At 51.0% G+C, this 23,303-nt stretch overlaps 1 protein-coding gene across 1 annotated transcript in view; it reads right to left on the reverse strand.

Moving 5' to 3' along the window:
• Positions 1-23,303, reverse strand: part of GPC1 (glypican 1) — a 207,412-nt gene that overhangs the window by 4,915 nt on the left and 179,194 nt on the right. The window contains exons 3-7 of the mRNA XM_054282771.1: positions 22,706-23,097; positions 6,590-6,755; positions 4,440-4,570; positions 612-731; positions 29-162 (exon numbers count right to left, since the gene is read on the reverse strand). Coding sequence (XP_054138746.1) covers positions 29-162; positions 612-731; positions 4,440-4,570; positions 6,590-6,755; positions 22,706-23,097 — 943 coding nt within the window. The remainder of the gene's footprint in view (positions 1-28; positions 163-611; positions 732-4,439; positions 4,571-6,589; positions 6,756-22,705; positions 23,098-23,303) is intronic.

Here is a 23,303-nt window from a genome sequence, read left to right on the forward strand (position 1 = left end):
CACTGTGGCACTGTGAGCCACTCCATACCTGCCCTTGGTCATCCCATTCCAACATTTGTCATCTGAAGCTGAGCTGGCCATTACTTTTTTGCTGCACAGGCTGCTGGGCAGGGTGATCCAGTATGTCTTGAGAGCTGTCAGATTCCCTTTGGCATCTAAAACCTGTAAGCAAAGGGGATGCTCAGGGCCACAGGAAGTCTGGGGTGCCCCAGGGCAGAGGAAAGTACAAGGATTCTGCGTATTTTTTGTTTTACTGTCACAAAATCTGTTTTCATGCAAAATAGGTTGTACCATCAACCTTCCCCTAAAGACCAATCAACAACCCAAGTGCCCAAGGCTAAAGGTTACATGCCAAGCACTGCTCCAGTACCACAAGACCAACCAGGAGAAGACCATCAGACTAGGAGCCTCTTCAGGTAAGTCTGGCACCAAATCCCTGGGAAATTGCTTATCAGCAAATTGGTTATCTATTGGTTATTATTCCCAACCCTGCAGAGGCAAGAAGAGCAGGTGTGCTGGGTTACAGCAGCCCCTGATGATCTGATCTTCTCCAGCCCCAGCACAGTGTGACCCAGCCTGCAGGACCCAGAGCAGCTCCAGCTCAAACCCACCAGCATCTCCAGGGCCTGGGCAGAGGACTTGGCCTCCAATGTCACCTTGCCCCGTCTCTTCTTGTCCTCACTGCTGGAGCCTTTTGTGCTGATTTTGGGATTTCCACAGCCTTGGAATACCTGAAAAACAAACCAAACTCTCTATCCCATGTTTCGATGCCATTCCTTTAATTATTTAACACTCCACAGTTATGGGGTTTTTTCCTTCTTAAGTATATTTATCCTTCCTATTGCCAAGATTCTCAGAGATTCTGGCTTAGTTTCTAGTGCCAGATGTGTTTTCAGCACATTGTAACTGGTTTTGGTTACCACTATCATGCAAAATATTCAGCAGTAACACATGTTTTTGGATGAGTCGCCAATATTGATATTAAATTATTTATAGCAATTTTATCTGTTCTTCTTATGACTGGAAAATAAAATCCTGGGAAGAAAAAGATGGGAGTTGCTCACACTCTGCATCAGTGGTGTGGGCTTCGAGACTACAGAGCATGGGAGCTTCACTGATGGACAAGAGACTGATGTGGGACTATCCCCATGGCTCCTGCAATCAACATCCCCACTTGGGAAATCAGTGTGCCTCCAGCAGGGCACTGCCAGGACAGCAGATGTGCCACAGTCTGTCAGGTTGGATGTTTCATGGGCAAATGAGGCAGCAGAGCTGATTTATCTGTTCTCTTCAGGTACCTCCTATCATCCCAACTACCTACCCGGGTGTGCTTTGTGGCCAGAGAGCAGCAGAAGCACTGGGAAAGTCCAAACCCTCATACCTGGCCTCTAGGGTGAGGTGAAGGGTGGAAAATCCAGCTTCTCCCAGCCTCTGCATCAGCAGATCACCAGGGCTGGGCAGCAAGCCCCACTGGTGGCAGGAGAGCTCAGAGGGACAAAGCACCAGAGCCCAGGAGGGACTTGGCACTGTCAGTCTGAGTCAGGATGGGCCAGCCTTTACAAAGGAACCCACCTGATTTGAAAAGAGGGCTCCAAGCTCGTTGTGGTGCCAGGCTGCTGTCAGAAGCTGCTGATAAACCTTGCCTGGTGTCCCCTTGAAGCAGAGGAGGCAGGGCCAGGCAGAGCTCTGCTGACACAGCTCGTGCCACCTGCTGAAGGCGCTGGCTCAGCCACGTGCTAACCTGGCCAGGAGCCCCTGGCTGTGAGGGAGACACTGTCTGAGGGACACTCAGCCTCCAAAGGCCCTCCTGGGTGCCCTGTCCTGCTGGCCAGATGCATCTGATGACTGCAGCAGCTCAGCACCAAGGCACTTTGTTTGTTCATCAGTCTTGTTAGCTCTGTGCAAAAAAACCCACACCCTGAAAAGTGCATGTAGAGCATTTTCAACTTGGTTCTACCAAAACAAAACCTTGGTTTCACTGCTCTATCTTGCTGGCCCCTTCCCAGGAGATAAAATCTGGGGAGGTGTCCAGGACAGTGGCAGCTCCAGCACAGTTGAACCAAGGTGAACCTCTTGCCACTCCAAATGCTTCAGGTGAGAGATGCAAACTGCTGCTGGAGAAAACAACTGCAGCAGACTGAGGGGCCAACAGTCCCTGAACAATGAGAGCAAACATGCATTTGCAGCCTCTGACAGCTCCTGCTGCCTGAAATCCATGAGAGCCACAGGGAGAAGGGGAAGTGTGAGGAAGCAGGGAGGGCTCCATGCTGCCCTGAACACAAGGCTTGGTACCACAAGTGCTTCTTTAGAGCTTCACCCAGCTCCCAGGACAGCCTGTGACAGGGTGGCACTGGGGCAAGGGCCACTCCTGGCTCCTCTCCAAGAAAGCATTCTGCGGGGAGGAGGGCACTCTGTGCAGGTGCAGCTGCAGGAGCCAGAGGCTGTGAGCTGCCCACCCTTGGCATAATAAAGGGCACAGGACCTGTGGCACCAGCCAGTGACCAGGCACTGAGAGGGCTGGGTGAGACTTCTGCATGCTTGGACTGTGAGGGGATAAAAGCCCAGGAGTTCCTTTGTTGGCCTAAGAGGCACCAGCTCAAGCTTTATTTGTGTTACTCTGCTGTGAATAAATTGCTTTATGGAAGGAGAGGTCTGACACTGCCATGGGAAACCTGGGGTGGAACCAGTGAGGAAAAGCAGGGACCTGGGGTTGTGCCCTGCCACTCCCAGGGGCTGCAGGGACAGTGTCTGATGGTGGGAGAGTGGCTGCCAGACGCCTCCTGACTGCTCACACTGGGAGGTTACCTTAACAGCAGTGCCCTTGGCCTGGGTCATGGCCCTGCCTCTGAGATGGCCAGGACTGAACTCAGCTGACAACACCATCCTCCATCTGATGGCTTTGCCATGCTCAAAACCAGAGCTCAGAGCTTGGCAGCTGCTGCCCTCTGCTACCTGTGCCACCAGCAGACTGCTCCTGCTCCCCAGGTCATACTGAGGAGCTTATCAATCCTGTTTGGTTGCTCCAACCAAACACCAGTTAGACTGCTTAGCCCCTTTCATGTCACCAGATTTACTGTATTCCCCTTGGAAACACCTTTCTCTGCAGATGATGCTATGTTTTCCCACACCATGGATTTGCTTTTATGTGGAAAGCCTCAGTCTCACCTAATGAGGGAAGAAAGAACATTGCCTTTCATGTCAGAAAAGAAACCTAACCCAGCACTTGGATGCACTCAGCTGTTAGTGTGTTTGATGTGTGCCAGTGAATTCCTGTTTGCCAAGCAGCACTTCTGGCCCTACCCTTATCCAAAACCCAGTTAGAACCTGTCCCACTTCTTTCATCTGCATCTCTGCCCTGACTGTGGGATAGCTGCAGGACCTGAGGAGTGTCAGGGCAGAAGGCAGGAGCCCTGGAGGGCTGCTTTTGTTCCCCAGGCTTCCCTCACCTGCAGCTACAGAGGTGACTGTGGTTAAGTGGATAAATATATTAAACATAGAAGACCAACAGAAGAGACCTTCATGATACTTCTTGGGAGACAGGTGAGCCTCAGGAGAGCCTGGTTTGTACTCTCCAGATGGACTGCCAGATTGCAGCTCTGTCCCCTGGCACCACCTGATAGCCCAGTGTTCCCCCTGCAGGAGATCCCCTGGAGGCAGGTTAGAGCAGCTGCCTCCTGTCACTGGGGACTGTGCACTTGTGTAAATGCCTCAGCTCAGCCAAAACAGCTCAAAGCTTCAGCACAGAGGGCCCTGACTGCAAATGGCACATGCACCCCCATCACTGTGTGCAGTCCCACCTCCTGTGCCTGTGGCCAAAGGAGGCTGCCTGGATATGGCAGGGAGCACCTGCAAAGGTGGAGAAAACAACTCTGCCTGTGTCAGATGGGTGGTAAGAAACCAAGGTAATTTATCATTAAAAGAGTGGGCATTTGCTCTCTCTCACTCTTCCTCTCTCCCAGTTTGTCACAGACATCTTTTGTGAAAAATCCTTTCTTTGGGATTTTTTCCTTCTGGGAAGCTGAGGCCCCAGAAAAGGAATGTAGACAATGGTTGTCTGCTGCTGTGGAATGCAACAGGTGCATCTGTGATTGGCCCATGTTGGATGTGTACAATTAAGGGCCAATCACAGGCCGAGATCTCTCTGGGACAGAATCAGAGAGAGCTCCTTTGTTTATTCATTCCTTTTCTATTCTTAGCTTGCTAGCATTCTGAGAACCTTTCTCTCTATTCCTTTTAGTATAGTAATAATGTAATATATATAATAAAATAATAAATCAAACCTTCTGAATATGAGGTCAAGATTCTCGCCTCTCTCTTCACCCTGCAACCCTTGCAAGCCCGGCAACACCAGTTCAGCTGAAGAGTGAGCACAGAAGAGCACCTGGTCCTGGCAGTGGCACATGATGTATTCTCAGGCAGGCCCAGGCACACTCTCCTACCTTGCTTGTGATGGAATCCTTGTTCTCCTGCAGGTTGGAGATGGCTTCAGCAATCCTCATGTGGATGGTGCCTATGACGGTGTCCACGTTGTAGGGCCCGTCGATGCGATCGGCCACCCCCATGAGGGAATCTGCAGAGCAAGGCAGGCACAGCTCTCACCACCACTCTGGGCACAGCAAGGCACAGATAGCTCATCCTGAGTGGGACAAGCTGCTGGGCCCTTGGCAGCTCTCCTTGCTGGGAGACAGCTCTCCATGTTCACCACTGCCCAGGTGCACTCTTGTTTTCCCTAATTTTTGTTTTCCCTACTTTAGGTAGGCAAAGCCACTCTTCTGTGGCAAAGGAACCTCCTGCAAATGGTAAATACACTTTGGGTAGTGTTCACCCAAAGTAACCAGCATTTCCCTGGGGGACAAAAAGGAAAGGAAAAGCAGAAAACTGGTGCAGAATTATTAAGAAACACCAATACTTGGCCCTCACCCTCCTAACTCAGTGCATGTCTTCAGCAAAGCACTGCAGCCAGGAGAAAGTGGGAGAACTGGGGTCAATAAGGTGCCAGGGACAGTGGATGTGGGAAATATCTTCTGTGGCAGGGAAGGAGGGAGAAAAGCAGTAATTGTTGTCACCTTCACCTCTGGAAGGACAGCAGCCAGGGAGACATCAGGCTATACAGGTACACAAGCAGACCAGTATTAACTGGTAAACAGCACAGGGAGTGACTGAGGGCTGCCTCAGCTCCTCTAGAAAGCTCTGCTGTCCCAGCACTCCCACCTGCCCTGGAGGCTCCTGCTTGCATGGCTGCTTTGGGACTGTGCTTGGATACTGCTGGATTTTGGATGGTTGGATTACTGTATAGAATTTTCTGTAAATCCATTTCCCACAGCTTACAAAGAATTACCAACCTGTGCCTACCCCCAAAGACAATTCTCAACACTCCAGCTGGGTCTGAAGGAGGGACAGCCGATATGCTCTCAATATAAGGGGGTAAATTTTGGTAACTTTTTGTATTCTGGTAAATAAAATCTCCTGTAACACTGAAAAGCTTGCAGTTTAACTTTGCTGCCACTCAGGGGTTGTGGTGTCATCTTTGTGACTGTATATTTCAGACAAATAGTGCCTTGAAGAGGCACTAATCTTGAGATACAAACATTTAAATCAAAGGTTGCAGCCCTAAACAGTGAAAAATTATATCTGAACCACTTACTATAAAAATCTCCCTTAATTTGACCTGCCCTAATTTGTCAAACTGAAAGAGAAACTCTGTTTTTAGTGTAACAAAATCATCTCTGGCTACACAGAAGGGCCTGGAGAAGGGTGAAGGAAGGACACCACCAGTGAACTGCTGCCTCTGACTCCATAATTTGCTCCCATTCTTGATCAGTCTGTGACCTCTGACACTGAAATGTAAAACTACAATTTGAAAGAAGCTCCAATTTCCTCCTAGCTGTCACCCCTTGACAGTGTCTCTTGGGAAGAGGAAACCAGAATAAATGCAAAATGCACATGGAGCTGCTTCCCTGTCAATCAAGGAAAGCTGTACAGCGGTGTTTCAGGAGAGGCTGTCATCTTGCCAGGAGAGAGTGACAGGAACAGTTGGCTGGCTCTGGTCAGAAAGGCCAAAGGGCCACCAAAGCCCTGGGGAAGGGACAATTCCTCCCCTCCTTTGCAGCAGGCTCCCAGTTGCTCCCACAGAGCATTTCAGTTAGCGGTGGCACAGCTGGCCTGGGCACCTCTCCAGAAGTGCCTGCTGCCTCCCCATCCATGCTGCAGTGTCCCTCGAGAGGCAGGTGGCACTCCTTGACTTTGTGGGGTTTTGTCCTTAATGCCAACCCCGAGCCAGCCTGGGGGCTCCAGCTGGGGCTGAGCTGGCAGCTTTGCTGCCAAGGCAAGGCAAAACAAGGCCAAGGCCAAGGCCATGTCCTCTGGTGCTGCCCTCCCTGAGCCCAGACAAGCAGCAAGGCCCCCTCAGGGCTCAGTGGGACAAAGAGAGGAGCTTGCTGGGCAATTCTGTGTGGCCATAAGGAGCTCTGAGAGCTTCACCAGTGCAAACAACATCCCTGAGCCTCCCACCGCCCTCTCTGCTCGCCCAACACAGCCTCGGGGAGCCAGGGGTGATGAGGGGCAGCTTAGCAGGGAGCGGCCATCTCACCCATCAGGTACTTCCACTCGGTGCTGAGGTCGGCCTGGTTGGCCAGGCAGCCCTTGACGACGTTCAGGCAGTAGTTGTTGCAGGGCCTCACGCTGGCCATGCCGCGGCAGTGCGGGCAGTACATCAGCTTCATGATGGCGCGGGTGCACTCCTGGCTGAGGGACACCTGTGGGGACAGGACAGGGTCAGCACAGGGGGGGACAGGACACAGTCAGCACAGGCTGCTCAGGGGCATGGGGTGAGCCCCCCCTCCCCTGGGCTCAAGGAGCTGGCTGTGCTCTGAGAGGCAGCACATCCCCCTGGGGAATGGACTGGGAAAAGCCATTTCCCCCTCAGTGCCGCTCCTTCCCCAGCCATTTCCCTCTCACTGCACCTCCTTCCCCAGCCATTTCCCCCTCAGTGTCCCTCCTTCCCCAGCCATTTCCCTCTCACTGCACCTCCTTCCCCAGCCATTTCCCCCTCAGTGTCCCTCCTTCCCCAGCCATTTCCCTCTCACTGCACCTCCTTCCCCAGCCATTTCCCCCTCAGTGTCCCTCCTTCCCCAGCCATTTCCCTCTCACTGCACCTCCTTCCCCAGCCATTTCCCCCTCAGTGTCCCTCCTTCCCCAGCCATTTCCCCTCAGTGCCCCTCGTTCCCCTGCTCCTCCTCCTGAGGGGCAGGAGCTCAGGGGCAGCTGCAGTGCCTCGGGCTGTGTCTGAGCTCAGGCTTCGGGGGAAAACCTGAGGGCACCATCCCGCTCAGCCACAAGGACACCTCGGGCTGTCCACCAGCTGTGACCTGGGCCCTGACATGGTGCATGTGTGCCATCAGTGCCACCACCATGCCCCTTCTGGAAGGTTCCCTGCCACTGTCCTGCAGACACAGGTGTCCCCCACACTGCACCTCCAGCTTCCTGGGGGATACTCAGTGAGGCCCTGCACACAGAACCTTCCCAGCTGGTATCATTGGAAAGCAGAATAGTCCTGAGAGAAGACTTGCACAATTCAAATGTGAGAGCACTTGACACAGGGAAATGCTGGCTCTCTGTGAGCTTCAGGAACTGCAGGCAGGCCTGGGCCAAGGCACGCTGTGCCAGGAGCTCACAGGCCCTGCACGTGCAGCTGGCTCTTTGCAGGACTCTGGAGGTGGCTCTGCCACCTTAAATTAAACCACAGAGCCAGCAGAGAGCAGGGCCACAGCCTGAGCAGCACAGCAGTGTCCCCCTGGCCCATCAGCCATGGGCCAGTGTCCCCAGCTGCCATGGGCAAGGGCTGGCAGTGCACTGAGGGGTGAATAACAGCCTGGCAGGCCCTGCAGGGCTGCTGGCACAGCTCCACCTCACCCTGTCTTGTTCTTTTCTCTTTTGTGGTCATTTTCTGTCTTTGCTCAGATCCATTTGCAATTCCTTTGTAAATCTTTTAAAATCAATTACTAAACAGAAACTGAATGTCTGCATGAAGTCTCCCTTCGTTCCAGATACTTGACACTCACAAGGAGCCCAGAGGGGAGAAAAGTGACAGAAGGGGCAAATCTTGAAAGGAGAAATCCCTGGGCCTCCAGCTGCAGCTGCAAAGCTGAGAACTTTCTTTACTACTTGTGAAAAATACTTTGAATGTGGCATTCTGGGGGACTCCAGATTCAGTTCTGTACTCTTGGGAGAGTGTGAACCTGCTGAGCCCAGTACCAGAAGCTGTATCAGAGAAAATCCCTGAGCTACCCTCTCCTGAAACTGCCTGTGTGGTAGCTCCTCACTTCCAGTAAACCTTGGAAAAATATGCTGGATGATGCTGAGGCTTCTTTTGGGCAGGTGTGCACTAACATAACCTTGTGAGAATCTTCTTCAGGATGAGGACAAAAATTTCTAAGTTTTGGAGAGAGAACCCAAGCAGAGCCTGCTTCCCTGGCCTGGCAGCCCAAGGGGACTGAGGATAAACCTGTGATGGAGGGGCTGAGCCTGGCAGGACCCCCCACATCCCAAATCCTCCCTCAGCCTCCTGGGCCAGCTCTGGGTCCCTGTCCTGGACAGCTCCTGCAGGCAGAGCCGGCTGCCATGTGCCTGTGCCACCAGGAGATGGAGGCTCTGTCCCGCTACATCACACACACACACTGCCCCTTCACACAGAACAGTGCAACCACCTCAGCACTGCAACAAAGCACAGGGACAGGCTAACAAAGGAGCAGCTCGTTTTTCACCTCAGGGTTTCAATAACCACGGCTGAATAGTGGCTGAAAAGACACCAGGTAAGAGCACAGTGCATGCCAGCACAGGCTGTAGCTCCAGACCTTATGAAACAAGAGCACTCACACAAAAAGCAGGGATGCAGATAGGAAAGGGGCTGTGACCTCCCCTTCCCCAGGCACAGCAATCACCAACATGACACAGTGACACTCACAAACCAATCTTGTAGTCTGCCCAGGCCATCAGCTCCTGGCACAGCCCATGGCAGCTCATTCTGCTCATCCAGCTGTGGCCATGGGCACTGTCACCTCCCACTGCACAAACTGGGACCTGGGGCACAGCTGAGTCCTGAAATGTGGGGCTTCCCACAGCACTGAGGGCAGCCAGAGCATCCCACCGTGTGCCTTTCCCACACACAGCCCTGGTTGCACTGAGCAGATGTTTGGAGCAGAGGGAAATATTCTGGAAAACAGGAACACAGCTCTGCCTGCACGAAGCACCCCTGAGGTGCTGTGGGTCACCCCCCCCCCAGGCTCAGAGGACAGCCACCAGCAAGGACACAAAGCTGCTGATACCCTGCTAGAGCCCATGGCAGGCACTGGGAGAGGCAAGACACAGATTTTGGCTTAAAAAAGCATCTCCAAGGCCCTGTGCTGCAGAGAGCTGCCTTCTGTCCTCCTGCCCATGCCACTGTCACCAGCCACAGTGCCCATCACCAGCCACACCCCCGTGTCCATGGCCCTGCAGCTCCTCTGGGATGCTGCCACTGCCCTGGGGCAGTGAGTGCAGCCAGCAATGGCGCCTGAGCTCAGTTTCAACTCCTGAGAGCATGGGGGGGAAAAAAAGTGCTTGTGCACCTCAGTTTCTGTATGCCAGAGGGTGCACTGGCAGCCTGTCACTCTCACAAGGTGGCTTTGTCTCCTGCAGGACAGTGCAGTGTCCCACTGCCCCAGGAGTGGGGCCTGGCCCCACAGCCTCCTCTGAAGACAAGCAGGTGACCATCCACCACCAGCACTGCTCTGTTCAATCTGGCAGGTGTCGAGTGTTCAGCCTCATCTCCTGGCAGAAAGGATAAATATTAATTTTTGCAGGTGCAAGACACCAGGCTCCACTCCCTTTCCCCAGAGAAGGACCCCAGCCTGTCCCATTGGCAGCAGCAGTCCTTTGGCACAGGCTGCAGAGGTGAACTGAGAAAAACAAGGATAAGGGAGCAGGAAGAGGAACCACACCAAAAATTTTCTCTGTGTTTTGCTTGGCCAGAGCTCAGTTTCTCACTGTTCCACCCAGCCCATGGACTACTGCTCCACACAGGGCAGGAGAGAGAGGGCTTGGGGCTACCAGAACCCTCCCAGCCCTGATCCTGCACCTTCTCTTTGGGGCACTTGAAGCATATTAAAGAACAGAGTCTTTCAAACATCTCGGGGTGCTCATGGATTAGTTTGCTGATGTGAGCTTCCAGGTTTTTTTCATCCATGCAGTATCCACACAGGGGAATGGCAGCCCCAGTTTGGAGGGGCTGAGGATCCAACAACACAAGCAGGGGGTACTGCAGCTGTCCTGCCTCCCTTGGGCACACAGCTCCAGCAGTGCACTGGGGAGAAGAGCTCCTGGGGACACACACACCCCTCCCTCCCTGGCAGCTCCTCCCAGGTGAACTCCCCCAGAGACAGTGAAGCAGTTTCTCCAGGCTGACCTCCACCTGCACACTGAGACATCTTCACTTCCCAGTGCTCCTGCTGTCACCCCTCAGCCTTCCCAGGAGCCTGAAACACTGAGTTACCCCTGCCCAAGTGGGTGTCAGGTGAGACCTGCAGGGAGTCCCTCAGCTTCCCAGACAGACCTGAACACCTGATGGGTCCAAGAGCAACATCCATTCACACAGGTGGTCTGAGGGGAGGAGCATGGGAAGTCCTGCAGTTGGAGTGAAACCTGATCACACTGCTCCAGCTTTAACTGATCTGGCACAGCGTGAAGGAGTACATGACAATAATTGATTTCTCTAAGTGCCATAAGCTGGCCAGCCTGTGGCTGGTTCTCCTTTAAGGAGGCTTTAGTGGCACCTAAAGTCTTTTCTTAGCTCACTGACCTAGAAACTGCATTAAGATGTCAAGAGAACATGCACAATATGGTGGAGAAGCCACTTCCCAAGAATCTGAAGAAAAGATCATTATTATTGAGAGATATGGCTTGGAGCCAGGACACTCATTCAGTTGTCAGAGGTATAAATAAAAATGCAAAATAAAGCTAAGCTCAGCTTAAAAATACATCGATTGTACGTCACTGCTCAGCTAAAATCCACATCCTCTATTCTGATCACAGTGACATCCACAGATACAGTCCTTTGAAGTGTAAGCCCAGTGATGAAGTGATAAGGAAAAAATGTTATCTTCTAAGATACACCCAAAATAGGGGAGAAATCTTACTGAGCAATAAATAATTTTAATTAAAACTACTTTACAGCTGGGGATCCAGTAGTAGCAATGACTAATGCAAGGGGAACAGGTGGCTGCCTCATAAAAAGCCCAGTTCCACCACAAGCAGTGCCATTTCAAGGAGGCTGTCAGCAGCTCCAGCTCTGTGCTGTTTCATGGCCACTTCCCAAAGCCTCATGTGCCCATGTTTTGGTGGTGGAGCCACCCAAGCCCTTTGCAGGCTCTCCTGCCTCCTGCTCTGGTGCTGGAGCTCATCTCAGGTTCTGTGAGCTGGGATTTGCTGTGTGACTCCCTGGCACAGTGTTTGCTCAGCAACCAGCACACAACAGGCACGTGGGGAGATAATTTGACAGAAAATTGAGAACACATAATTCTCTATTCAGAGTGGCATTGGTTTCCTTAATTTTTCCTCCTCCTGAGCAACGTTTAAATCAATTACAGTGAAATTAATGACTTTCACAAGCCATTTGCTGAGAGGATGGGCTGGGGGATTAAGCACTAACTGGATTCCTTGCCACCCCCCAGCCAATTTAGAAAACATTCAGTGTGAAAGGCTTTTAACAAAGGAAAAAAAAAGGCTCCTGCCATGTAGTTTATTAACATGCTTTCCAGGCAGAGAATCACAGACACACAGGAGGCTTGAGGATAACAAGAAGTCACCAACTCTCTCCCTCTGCACTTCAGGAGAGCAAAGTTACCCTTCACAGCACCTAAACACAGCTTTAGAACAATTATAAACTTTCTGAAGCACAAACACAGGGAGGACAAAGTACCTGTATATGGGCAAGCACTCAGCTCCAATGCATGAGACAGCCCTGCAACGAGGGCCCAGAGACACCTGAGTGCTGCCAGTTCTGGCCATGGCCAGGCCTTTAGAGCCCACAGGACACAGCAGCACTCCGGCCAAAATGGGCTACATTTCTCCAGAACAGAGGATAAAACCTTCCCATCCTTCCTCTGTGCCTGTGAAGAACAAATCCAACTTGTGATTTGCACGTTCAGCCCACGTTACCCACGTCTGCACACCTGCAGATGTTCAGAGGTAACAAGAGCAGATCCAGAGCCATGGAACACTTCTCCCTCAGCCCCACCGTGGTCTGTTCTGAAGCTCCTGCCCAGATTCTGTGCTGATTTCCCAAACAGCACCCACTGACCTGCAGGGCTCTTTTTGCAGTGTAAGATTTGGTGCAAAGAGGGGTGCAATTCCTGACCCCAGACCTTGCTCAGCCTGCAACACTGGCAGGGATTTTACTCTTCTGAACTGGGACCTGATTCGAGAGGTCTCACAGAAGAACAGAGGGGCAAAGAGGAGAGGCATTTTCTGTTATTACCTTAATGTCTAGTGCTTCAAAAATATCCAAAGCCTCCAAAAACACCTTGGGCTGTACTGGGGCATGAAAGGACCAAGGAAGTGATGATCTGACTTGCACACAGCTAAAAGCTGCTATACCCTCCTCATCCCAAAAACCTTTTCTTTATACAAGTCAATTATTTCCTGAAAAGGTGTCGGAAGGACCAAAGTGTGGGATGCAGAGAGGAAAGCCTCAGGGAAGTGAAGAGATATTAGTGCTGGGAGCAGCTCTGTCACATCCTGCAGTCACAGGGTCAAGCAATGATCCTTCCTTCCCATCCCAGCTTCCTGAGAGCTGGAGAAAAGTGGAGCTTTAGGAAGCCACAGGCACCTGGACAATCCTTCCCCCAGTGGCAGCACCAAGCTCCAGCCAGAGCAGCACAGAGTGTTTGGGCTCTGCTCTCAGGATGCCCTCCAGGCAATGGACTGAGCCCAGGGCCAGTGGCAGGGCTCCTCTGTGCCCAGCAGGAGATGGGCAGCTCCTCTGGCACCCAGAGCCTGCAGCCAAGCTGCAGATGCTGCTTTTGAAGTGGTGGCTTCAAACAAAGGAAGGATAAAAAAAAAAAAAAAAGAATAAAAGAATTATCCGACCCCAAATCCTTTTTCCTTTTGAAGCCTGGCTTAAAAGCAAATGAGAACCTGCAGCCTAGTTGCAATGTGACTGGACTCCTCGGCCTTCAGGAACCTTTAAGTACATCTGAAAGGCATTTAACACCAATAAAATAAGTTGAGCTCTTGCTGCTATTTTTCCTACTCCCCTTTTCCCCCTGCACATTCCCCCCAGGCTGCTGTGAGCCATCTGTGCCTTGCTTCCCAGGGGAAGCAGGGTTAGGTAGAGTGGAGAGACATGGGGATGGAGAGCCAGGCCAGCCTGGGTGAGAACTCCAGGCTGCTGGAAGTGCTGTCACAGCCCCCAGATGTCAGAGGGGCAGGGGCAGGGCAGCTGATGCAGGGATGAGGCTGAGCTGGTCCTTAGCAATGCTGGTGGAGGTGATGTTCTCTGGGCTCCGGTCCCTCTACAAATCCCACCCAACGCAGTGTGAGGGTGGCCTGCAGGGAGCTCTCTGTGCTGTGGAGTTGGTGTTTCCCACATTGACCATGTCCCTGCCCTGTGGCTGCTCTCCCATTCCCTGCCTGGCTCTCATCTCCCAGGAGCAGTGCAGACCCAAGGTGGGCAATGGGACCTGTGGTTTTGGTTTGGTGTGGGGTTGGTTGGGGTGAAACAAAACAGCTCCAGATATGTCAGATATCTGTCAAAATATGCCTGCACTGACTCTCAGGTCTGTTTTCCCAGGTAGAAGGCCTTGCTATCTGAATGGCCATTCTAACCTCCAGAAGCAGCAGTTAAACCCAGTGACATCAGAAAATTTAGGTTTCCAAAGCAAGGGATGCTCTGGAGCCAGCAGACAGAGGCAGGTCTCAGAGGCAGGCACTGGAAGCAGGAGCACCTGGAGCTGGAGACCTCCCCAGGGCTGGGGCTGAAGCAGCCACAAAGGCTGAGCCATTCCTGGCACCCTCACTCATGGGATTTGTAAAGGCAGGAGAGGGAAGTTCTGCCAGCTGTGAAAAAACCTTTCATGGCAGTGTCTAAGGGAAAGCAGGTCAGCTCTTCAAGCCACAGATCAGGCTGTGTGTGCTGGGAAATGCAGGCAGGTATTCAAAGGCACTCCAATTACCCCAAATCCCTTGGCTGGAATCCTACAGCTGGGATAAAGCTGTCAGTGTGAAGAACAGCAGCTACAGAAACAGGTCAAGCAGAGGAGCTGATCCTGCTGGGCCAGCAGTGAGGAGTGCTCCTGAGCTTCCTGTGGGATGCCCAGCAGCCCAGGAATGGGCTCAGAAAGCCAGCCCTGCTCTCTTTTAGAACAAACCAGCACTCTGAGGAGAGGTTTGTGTCTCGCAGGGGAGCTGGCCAGCTCTGTGGTCAGAGCTGTCTGCAATGTGCCCATTTCACACTGAGAAACATTTCACTTTTACAGTCTCCCCGTGGAGGGACCCTCAAACATTATGATCAAAACCCAGAAGGGCTGTGATGTTCTTTGCAATTCCACATGCATAACTGGAAATGTGCTCCATCCACTGGGCAGTCAGTGCCCAGTTCCTCTGGTGACAGGAGGGGAGCTGCAGGTGTGCCCAGCCCTGGGCTGGTGCAGGGGAGCTGCTGTGGGGAGCACACCCTGCTCCCTCCAGCACATGGTCAGCAGCTGCCTTGTGCATGTTTATGCCAGCCCTGATGTAATTAGCACCTTGATGTGTGTTAAATGAACCAAGCTTTCCCATTTTTCAGAGTGAAACTCTAAAAGAAACAGCTGCAGGGCTGACAGAAATATGATTCTTTCAAAGTCTAATGAATTGTATAATCACTTCAGTCATTATTTTGCATCTTCCTTCCATAAATGCACAGCCACGAGTCCTTGGAGCACGGTGAGGTCTGAGCCTCACCAAGCCCATCATTCAGGATCCATCCAGTTCCCAAACCTGGCAGGGATGAGGGGCAGGCAGGGTACAGGCACAGCGTGCTGGGGGTGGCTGTGCTGGCTCTGGTGGCACAGGGGACACAGAAAATGCCAGCAGAGTTCAGGGCCCCTCCTGCTGTCACCCTTGTGTGATCAGTGCTCGCTGTGGGAGGGATAGGGAGGATGGAGGCTGATGCCAAATCCATGCCCTTCATGCTCCAGCACACCAGAGCTGCTGTTGGGCCTGGGGCCAGACAGACTGCCTGGGTCCAGCCCTGCCAGCCCAGCAGCCACATGGCCATCCTGCAGACTGAGGGAAAAAAAATTAAATATGATGGCTGGGGTAATCAAGGCAAACTGGGGCAGCAAAACAGGGAGGAACACTGTCCCCATCTCCCTCCAGGCAGTGGTGAGGGCACCTGGAGAGGGCAGTGACAATGGCTCCCACAGCTAATTGGGAGGGTCTGTGTCTTTAGATTCCTGTCTAGTACCTAAGTGCCTTCAGATATTAAAAAGAGAGAGATCCACGTAGACAGACAGACTGCTGTCATGTCCTCTTCCTCCAGAGGAAAATACTGCAAGCCAACACCTGCCTGTTCCACACACTCCCTGCTCTGCTCATTTAACACAGGTATTTCCAGCTGGTACAATTTTCAATCCTTTGAAAACTAGATTCAATTGACTTTTAACCGCCAGGTAAATATGGGAGACATATATCTACTTTCCTGCATTATTTCTATTCTATTCAGAACACCTATGGATTTTTATCCCTGAAGGGTTGTGATTGAAACATAATAAGGGATAGAAATACTGAAAAGTAATATGTGAAATACATAAGGATGTATTCAAGACCGCATGCTTCTCATCCAGCTTCATTTGAATCTATCCAAACAAATTCCAATGTTATTACAAAATTCCCTCCCCAGCAGTGCTGGAAAGGAGCAGTGGTGTGTGTGGGGTTGCTGTACCAAGGTGTTTAAAGCAAGAAGGCAGCTGCTGGCAGGGTGATGATGCAGGGAGCACAGCCAGTTCAGGGAAAGGGATATTAAGCTCCTGGGTTTGCAGGGGGAATTGGGCTGACTGGAGCTTAGCTCTAAAATGGTTTCAGCCATGCAATCTCACATACAAACTGCCAGGGACAGCTGACAGGGCAAGAAAACATGAGGCACTTCAGCAGAGGGGACACTTCCCTTGGGAAGGAAGGGCAGGTCCAGCACCCTTCAAGGTCACCCAGCTGTGGGCAGGGCTGGGCAGCTGTGCCAGAGGTGGCAGGGACAAAAGGCAGCCAGCCCAGGAGCTGCTGCAGGACCGGTCCCTGAAGGTCAAGGGTTTATCTCAGCCTGGAGCCTCAGCTGGTCACAGAAAGGGGTGTCTGCAGCACTGCAGGGTTCCCACCTGGCCCTTCAGTCCTCCTTGCCTTCCTCCTGAGCACAGCCAGCCCTGAAAAGGCTCCCTGGGGCTTTGTGCACCCTGTGGATTGCTGCTGAGCCTGTTGACTGCTGCAGCACCACAGACCTCCAGCACAGGCACTGACAGCTCATTTTTGGAAAGCCACACCAGTGGTTTGCCATGACAGGAAGGAAAACCAAGGAAAAGCCCAGGCTGCTCCAGCAGCTGCTGTTGGTACCTGGCTGTGGTGAGCTGCAGCCCTGCACCCTCCCACATCCACTCCTGCTGCTGGCACCAGCACCTGGGGTCCTGCTGCTCCCTGCTGCCACAGGGAAACTCTGCAGGACACAAACCCACACATCTCTGCCATGCAAACCTGCACAGCTCTGGGGCATTCACATATTCTTTGAACAGGGAGAGACATAATTCTCTCTCCCAGGATTTTCCTGGAAGGCTGAAAGTCTGTGAGAAAGCTCAGACAAAGAAGGGAAACAATTCTTATCTTCACTTGCTGCATCTGTTGTTTGGCACATGTAGAATGTGTTATGGAGATTGTTTACCAAAAGGGATTTCTTAATTGGACTCTGGTGATGGTGTTTTGATTGATTGACCAATTAGGTGAAAGCTGTGTTGTGGCTGTCTGTAAGGGTCACAGGTTTTTCTTTAGTACAGTAATAGTGCGGTATAATACAGTATAGCTTAATAAAGCATTTGTTCAGCCTTCTGAAATCATGGAGTCAGAGCACATTATTCCCCACTCAGGGAGCTCATTGCCACAATACAGCTCCAAAGCCAGAGCTGGGATAACAGCCACGGACAAGGAAATAAAAATGGGGATATGAGGGTATTGCCACTCAACACTGCTGTGGAACAACACTCTCACAACATCTACTTACAAACACTAACACTGACTTCTCAGGATCAAAAGGAAGCCAATTTAGATAAATGATGAATCCTTTTACAGAAGTGAAATCCTTTAAAAGAAATAACATGTTATTTATGGATTTGTGTGCTTGCTGCTGATGCTCTCCAAAAAGATCAGCCACTGAAAGGATGGAGCACATGGCACCAGAGTTCACTGCTCTTGAGATGCTTTAGCCCCAGGGTTTCATAGGTGGGAGAAGAAGATTTTATCTTTGTTTAATTCAGTAAGATCAATTTTATTTCTACTTCACCAGAAAAGCAACTGAAAGCTGAAAGACAGAAGTCAAATATGTCCTTTCAAGCTGTGGAAAACAGTGGGTATGAAAGATGGCTGCAGTCTTAAAGGACATGAGGACCATACTGTCTTTGTTATGTTATTGACTTGCTAGAAATGCAAAACATGTTTAGATAAACATTATTTTCCATATGTCCTATCAGCACTTTCACTTAACCATTAAGAACATTTCTAAAAATCTATTTTTAGGACTTTTTAATTGGAATTTGGTTTCCAGACTGACCCACCATGTGTTTAAAAATTACTCATGTGGTAAATAGAAAAGCTGCCATGTACCTTATACTAACAGAAAAGTTAAAAAAAATAAGGCTGAAATAGATTGTGAAACACAGTATTGGCTAAATAAAAATGTACTGATAGCTGACTTCAACTTTCATTGGTGAAATGAAATACAGCATTTAGTGAAAAAGCTTATAAAGAAAATCATTTTATTTTGTTTCAAACTCAAATGAGAACCAGCCTTAAGAACATCTACTGAGAAAAGGAAATGCAAACAGCAATTAAAATCGATTATTTGAGTAAATGTTTTTTGCTTATGTAGCTGGTCTTGCTTCACATCAATCTCCACTACCTTGGGAAAACTTAAAATTTAGAAACAAGAACCAATGAAGACCCAGCAAAGGAAGGATTGTCATAATAACTCATTTTCTGACTGATGAGCAAAATTCATTTCAAATCACTTCCTCCTGCTGCCTTTGGAAATGGAGCATCACGTGTGTGCTCTCCTGACAGGCACAGGCTGCCAGGGCTGCAAGGCGGCTTGGAGGGCTCTGGGCACTCTGGCCTGCCCAGGGCAGCTCTCCTGAGTGCCCAGGGATGCAGCACAGACTGGGCAGTGCCCTGTGTGCCCCTGTCCCCAGGGCACTCTGCAGCACAACTGACCCAGGGGGGCTGAGCAGTGAGAGCAGCACGGGACAATCCCAGCCAGGGTCACAGCCACCACTGTTTGTCACCCTGCCTCTCCCTCAGGGCTTTCTGCTGCTGCTTATCAAGGGTTACCTCTCAGCCCTTGCCATTCCTTCTGTCCCAGCTTTGCTCTCCCACTCCTGCAGTATCCCAGGTCACTTCCAGCACATCTGTCCCAGGAGTGTGCACAGCAACTGCTCTCAGCAGGGAGGGAGGAGCTCAGGGCAGCAGTGAGGAGCTTTGGTTAGCAGCGAGGGAGGGATCTCTGGGCTGCAGTGAGGGAGGATTCAGGGCAGCAGTGAGGAGCTTTGGTTAGCAGCGAGGGAGGGATCTCTGGGCTGCAGTGAGGGAGGATTCAGGGCAGCAGTGAGGAGCTTTGGTTAGCAGCGAGGGAGGGATCTCTGGGCTGCAGTGAGGGAGGATTCAGGGCAGCAGTGAGGAAGGGTCTCAAGGCAAGAGGGAAGATCTCAGGGCAGCAGTGAGGGAGGATTCGGGGCAGCAGTGAGGGAGGGTCTCAGGGCAGCAGCTGGCAGGCAGTGACTCCACCAGCACGAGGCCCTCTCCTGTTTGCATGATGCTCAGAGCTGGAGCAAATGCTGGTTTTGGGCAGCTGCCAATCTCACAGCCAACGAACAGGATCCTAAACAGAACTGGGAGATGTGTTCTCTGTCACCCTGGCATGCAGCATCCCTGGGGGAACTCCTTCCTCAAGTGCCCTGCACTGGGGATTTTGTGGCTGCTGCTGTTTTGGTGGCTGCTGCGTCAATGCCAGAGATGAAAAACTCACTTGGCATTGTGCAACTTAGATGAACATTGTGCAACTTAGATGAAATCCTGCAATTTGTGCTGAAAGCACAGCTACAGGAACACAGAACCTGCCCATGAACTGCTGCCCTGACCCCCCAGGCATGCCCTCACTGTGTGTCAGGGCAGGGTGCCAGCCTGCACATCCATCCTGCCCTGCCAGAGCCACACCAAGCCCAGCCCGGTCCCAGCCCAGATGGCAGCACTGCCACTGCTCTCTGTGCCAGGCCAGGTCAGTGCAGCAAGCACCAATCAGAAGTTTTAGGACTTAGTGTCAGAGCCTGCAGTCTGTCAGGGTGACTTTGCCTTGAAAGCTGGGATGGCAGTAAAGATGAAAAATGGTTCTGCCATTTTCTCCTCATCTGCCCTCAAACTATTTATGCCCAGCAGGTCTCAGAAGGGCTGCTCCCACACGTGGCTCCTGTTCCTATCCCTGGGCTGCCTGGAGCTGTGGCTTCTTCTGAGATTGGGGCAGCTGAAGGCTGGGGAAGAAACACCCTGTGGGCACAGTGGAGAGGGAGCAGGGATTAAAGAACTCTCATGAAATCCACGCCTGTAGCTCACTCAGGGAGGCTCTCCCCCACTTAAAGGCAGCCAGGAGCTCTGGCAAACAGCATCAGCCCTTCTCTGGAGTGCCCAGTGACACTGCCTCTGCACAGGGACCTGAGACAAGGACAGAATACAGGGGATACACTGAACTGGAAGTGTCCCAGAAGCTGAAACCAGGAGTAAAAATCTGTAGTTTTCCTGGGATTCGCAAATAAATAAATAAAATCTATTTGTTCCTGAAGTCCAAAGCTAGCTAATTTATTTCTAGGTGTTCATTTCAACAGGCCTCCTCAGTCCTCCTGAGCAAAACACTCGCCAGTGCCCCATATGAAATTCTAACTCAAAAAGATACTTTTAAAGACTGCTGTTACCAGCTGACAGGAAAGTTGAACTCCAGTTTCTGACCTTCTTCTGATGTCACAAGTACAGAACAACATGAAAAATGACTAGAACCAAGGCACCAGTTGTGGGTTGAGTCAAGCACTTCACATCTATTTGACACAAGTGTAAATCCACAACTAAAATGGCAGTAAAGAAGACAGGGAAAATGAGCCAGTTTTGGTCCTCATAACAAAATCAGCTCTCAAGAAGGCTGTGCTGAGGTTTTCTGACTCAGTTCATGCAACAGCAACACACTGGGTTAAGTGCAATGCCAGGCAGGGCTCCAGTGAGAGAGGAATGGTTGGGACCCTCCTGGAAAACTCCCATCCTGAAGGAATGGACTGGGGGAAGCTGAGGGAAAAGGAGGATCTGTGACTTGTCATGTTCCCCACATCCTGTTTGACAAGTGATGCCCAAGAGAAGGAAAATTCAGAAAGGGGCAACCAGAATCAAAATCCAGTGGGCCAGAAGCCTACATGAAGGTGGGGGAAAAAATCTGCTGTATGTTGGTATCTCAGGTCCTTCCCCTTGGCTGATGCCATGCCTGCAGTTTCCCTGCCAGCCTGTTTTACCCACCAGCCTCAGCTACAGGCAGGATCATGCCCATTGAGCTGGAAATCTCTGCCATTCAGAGGATTTATGAAAAGTATTTTGCTTTTGTCCCCCTGAAATTACATCATTCTCCTCTTTTATCTGTCTTAAGTGCTAGGAGAGTGTGATGTTAATGAGATGTACAAAGGCTTTTGGGTAGCTGAACAGTTTTATAGTCCCACATTGATAAATTAAAGCATTTGTCACTGTTACCACATTAATGTTTCTTCCTGAGATCAAAGCCTGGATTTGCTGCATTAAGTGGGACCGTCCCCTGCTCCGTGTCACCACACGGTACCTTCTGAGGAGATGAATTGTGCTTCTGCATTTCTGCATCCACAGCTTCATCACACCCTGATTCTCACACCTGCTGATTCCCATCTCCACATGAGGCATGTAAGCCTTTTTTTTTTTATGATGGATATTCTCCTTGCTACCTGTGTGGAAAGCCTGACTATCTTGTTTCAGGACAATCACTTTCTTCTGGCTCTGAAAGGCTGTTTCTGCAGTAAAGAAAAGAGACAATTTCCTTCCTTCTGCAACCCTGGATTCAGTCATATTAATTTACATTTATATAGCACCTTTCATCTCTGAGGATCCCAATGCACTTTACAAACTCCCCCTCTCTGTACACAGAAGCTGTACAAATAGACAGGCTACATAAACAGCCACAGGATCCCAGTGCCAGCCTCTGAAACACATTCCTGTGCCTGTATTCCCAGCACACTCGTGGCCATCCAGCTCTGCACACATCCCCATCAAGGAGGAAAACATGGCAGTGTGATTTAGAGGCATGTCAGGAAGCACAAAGGATCTGGGCAGGCAGCAGAGTGGCTTCACAGCCTGGCTGAGCGACATCTCTGCTGCAGGGGTTAAAATGAGGCAAAAGCTCATTTGTTGTGAGTTACATCTCAGTGTTTTAGTGCTGTTGGCAGTGCCTGTAGAAGTCCAGGTTTGCTGCTCCCTCCCTCTGATGGGTAACCCTCGAGTGTGGTATTCACATGCCCTCTGAACAGAGCTGTGAGACAAGCAGGGAAGAAGGAAAACACAATTCTTATCTTGCTTGCTGTGCCTGTGTTGTGCCAAAGTAGAATGCAATATGGAGATTGTTCACCCAAAGTGAGGATGTTTTGTTCCCTTGGCCCATCAGGGTCAGGTGTGTGTGTGGGACTGTCATGGGACAGTCACCAGAGAATGAGAGGTGAGTGCAGGGTGAGCAGTTGTGAGCAAGAGGGAATGCATGGCAGATTCAGTTTGGATACAATATACATAGTATAGTATAATACAGTAATTCTTTAGCTTTCTATGATGGAGTCAGATGCATCATCCTCTCTCTGTCACAGACATCTTTTCATTAAAATCCTTTCATTAGGATTTTTCCTGCTGAAGCTGAGAAGTTTCAGCAACTAAATGTAAACAATGGTTATCTGCTGCTGTGGAATGCAACAGGTGGATCCGTGATTGGTCTCATGTGGATGTTTGGATTTACTGACCACTCATGGCAGAGCTGCTCTCGCTCTCTGCCAAGACACAGACCTTTGTTATCATTCTTCTCTATTCTACTCTTAGCTTAGCTAGCCTTCTGAGAACTTTTCCTTCCTTTTCTTTTTAGTATAGTAATAATGTAGTATATACATCATAAAATAATAAATCAAGCCTTCTGATCATGGAGTCAACATTCTCGCCTCTCTCTCATCCTGCAAACCCTTGTGACCACGGTCACATCTCTCCCCTGTGCTGGAGTCACCTTTGGTTTACAATACTCGAGGAGTTATTTTTTTAAAACTGGAAAGCATCTGCTTGCTTTGCAAGGAAAACAAGGGAAAAGAACCCCCCCTCCCAACAGGTGAGGATGGAGGAGAGGGGAGCAGCAGCATACCTGGGACACCTTTCTGACCACGTCGCTGCCCACCAGGAAGCCCTGTGCGTAGGAGCGCGCCGCGATGAAGGCTCGCGTCGCCTTCAGCTTCAGCTCCCGGGGCACCTCCCCGAAGGGCTTGTGCTGCTCGGCGTGTTTGACCATGCAGTCCAGGTACTCGTCTGTGATGTGGTACTGAGGGTTCAGCAGCTTGAAGAGCCTCTCCAGCAGCCGTGTCCAGAACTCGTTGAGGGCCTCCTCCAGGTTGATGTTGGAGCTGCGGTAGTAGCGGCGCAGCTCGCTGTACAAGTCCTTGAACACCTTCGCGTTCTGAGTGTACAACTCTCCGTACAGGCTTGGAAAGGCATCATAAAGGGCCTTCTCTGACTTGTTCAACAAATCCTGGAAATAACCTGAAAGATGAGAAAAGGAGAGGTGATGCATCAGCCAGACAAGCTGGAATCCAGCAGGCTGTGTTATTGGGCAGCACAACTGAGTACCCTGAGAACAGAGAAGGGCTCTAACAGAGCTTCTCCTCCAACCAGCATTACCCACACTCAGGTCTGAGCCCTAGCCATGAAGACAGGAGGAGGAACCTCCCCCTGCCCCTTCATGCTGG

This window comes from Melozone crissalis, unplaced genomic scaffold, assembly GCF_028551555.1.
Source record: "Melozone crissalis strain CALT ecotype California unplaced genomic scaffold, PUWL_Pcris_2 ptg000034l_1, whole genome shotgun sequence".
Classification (NCBI taxonomy): domain Eukaryota; kingdom Metazoa; phylum Chordata; class Aves; order Passeriformes; family Passerellidae; genus Melozone; species Melozone crissalis.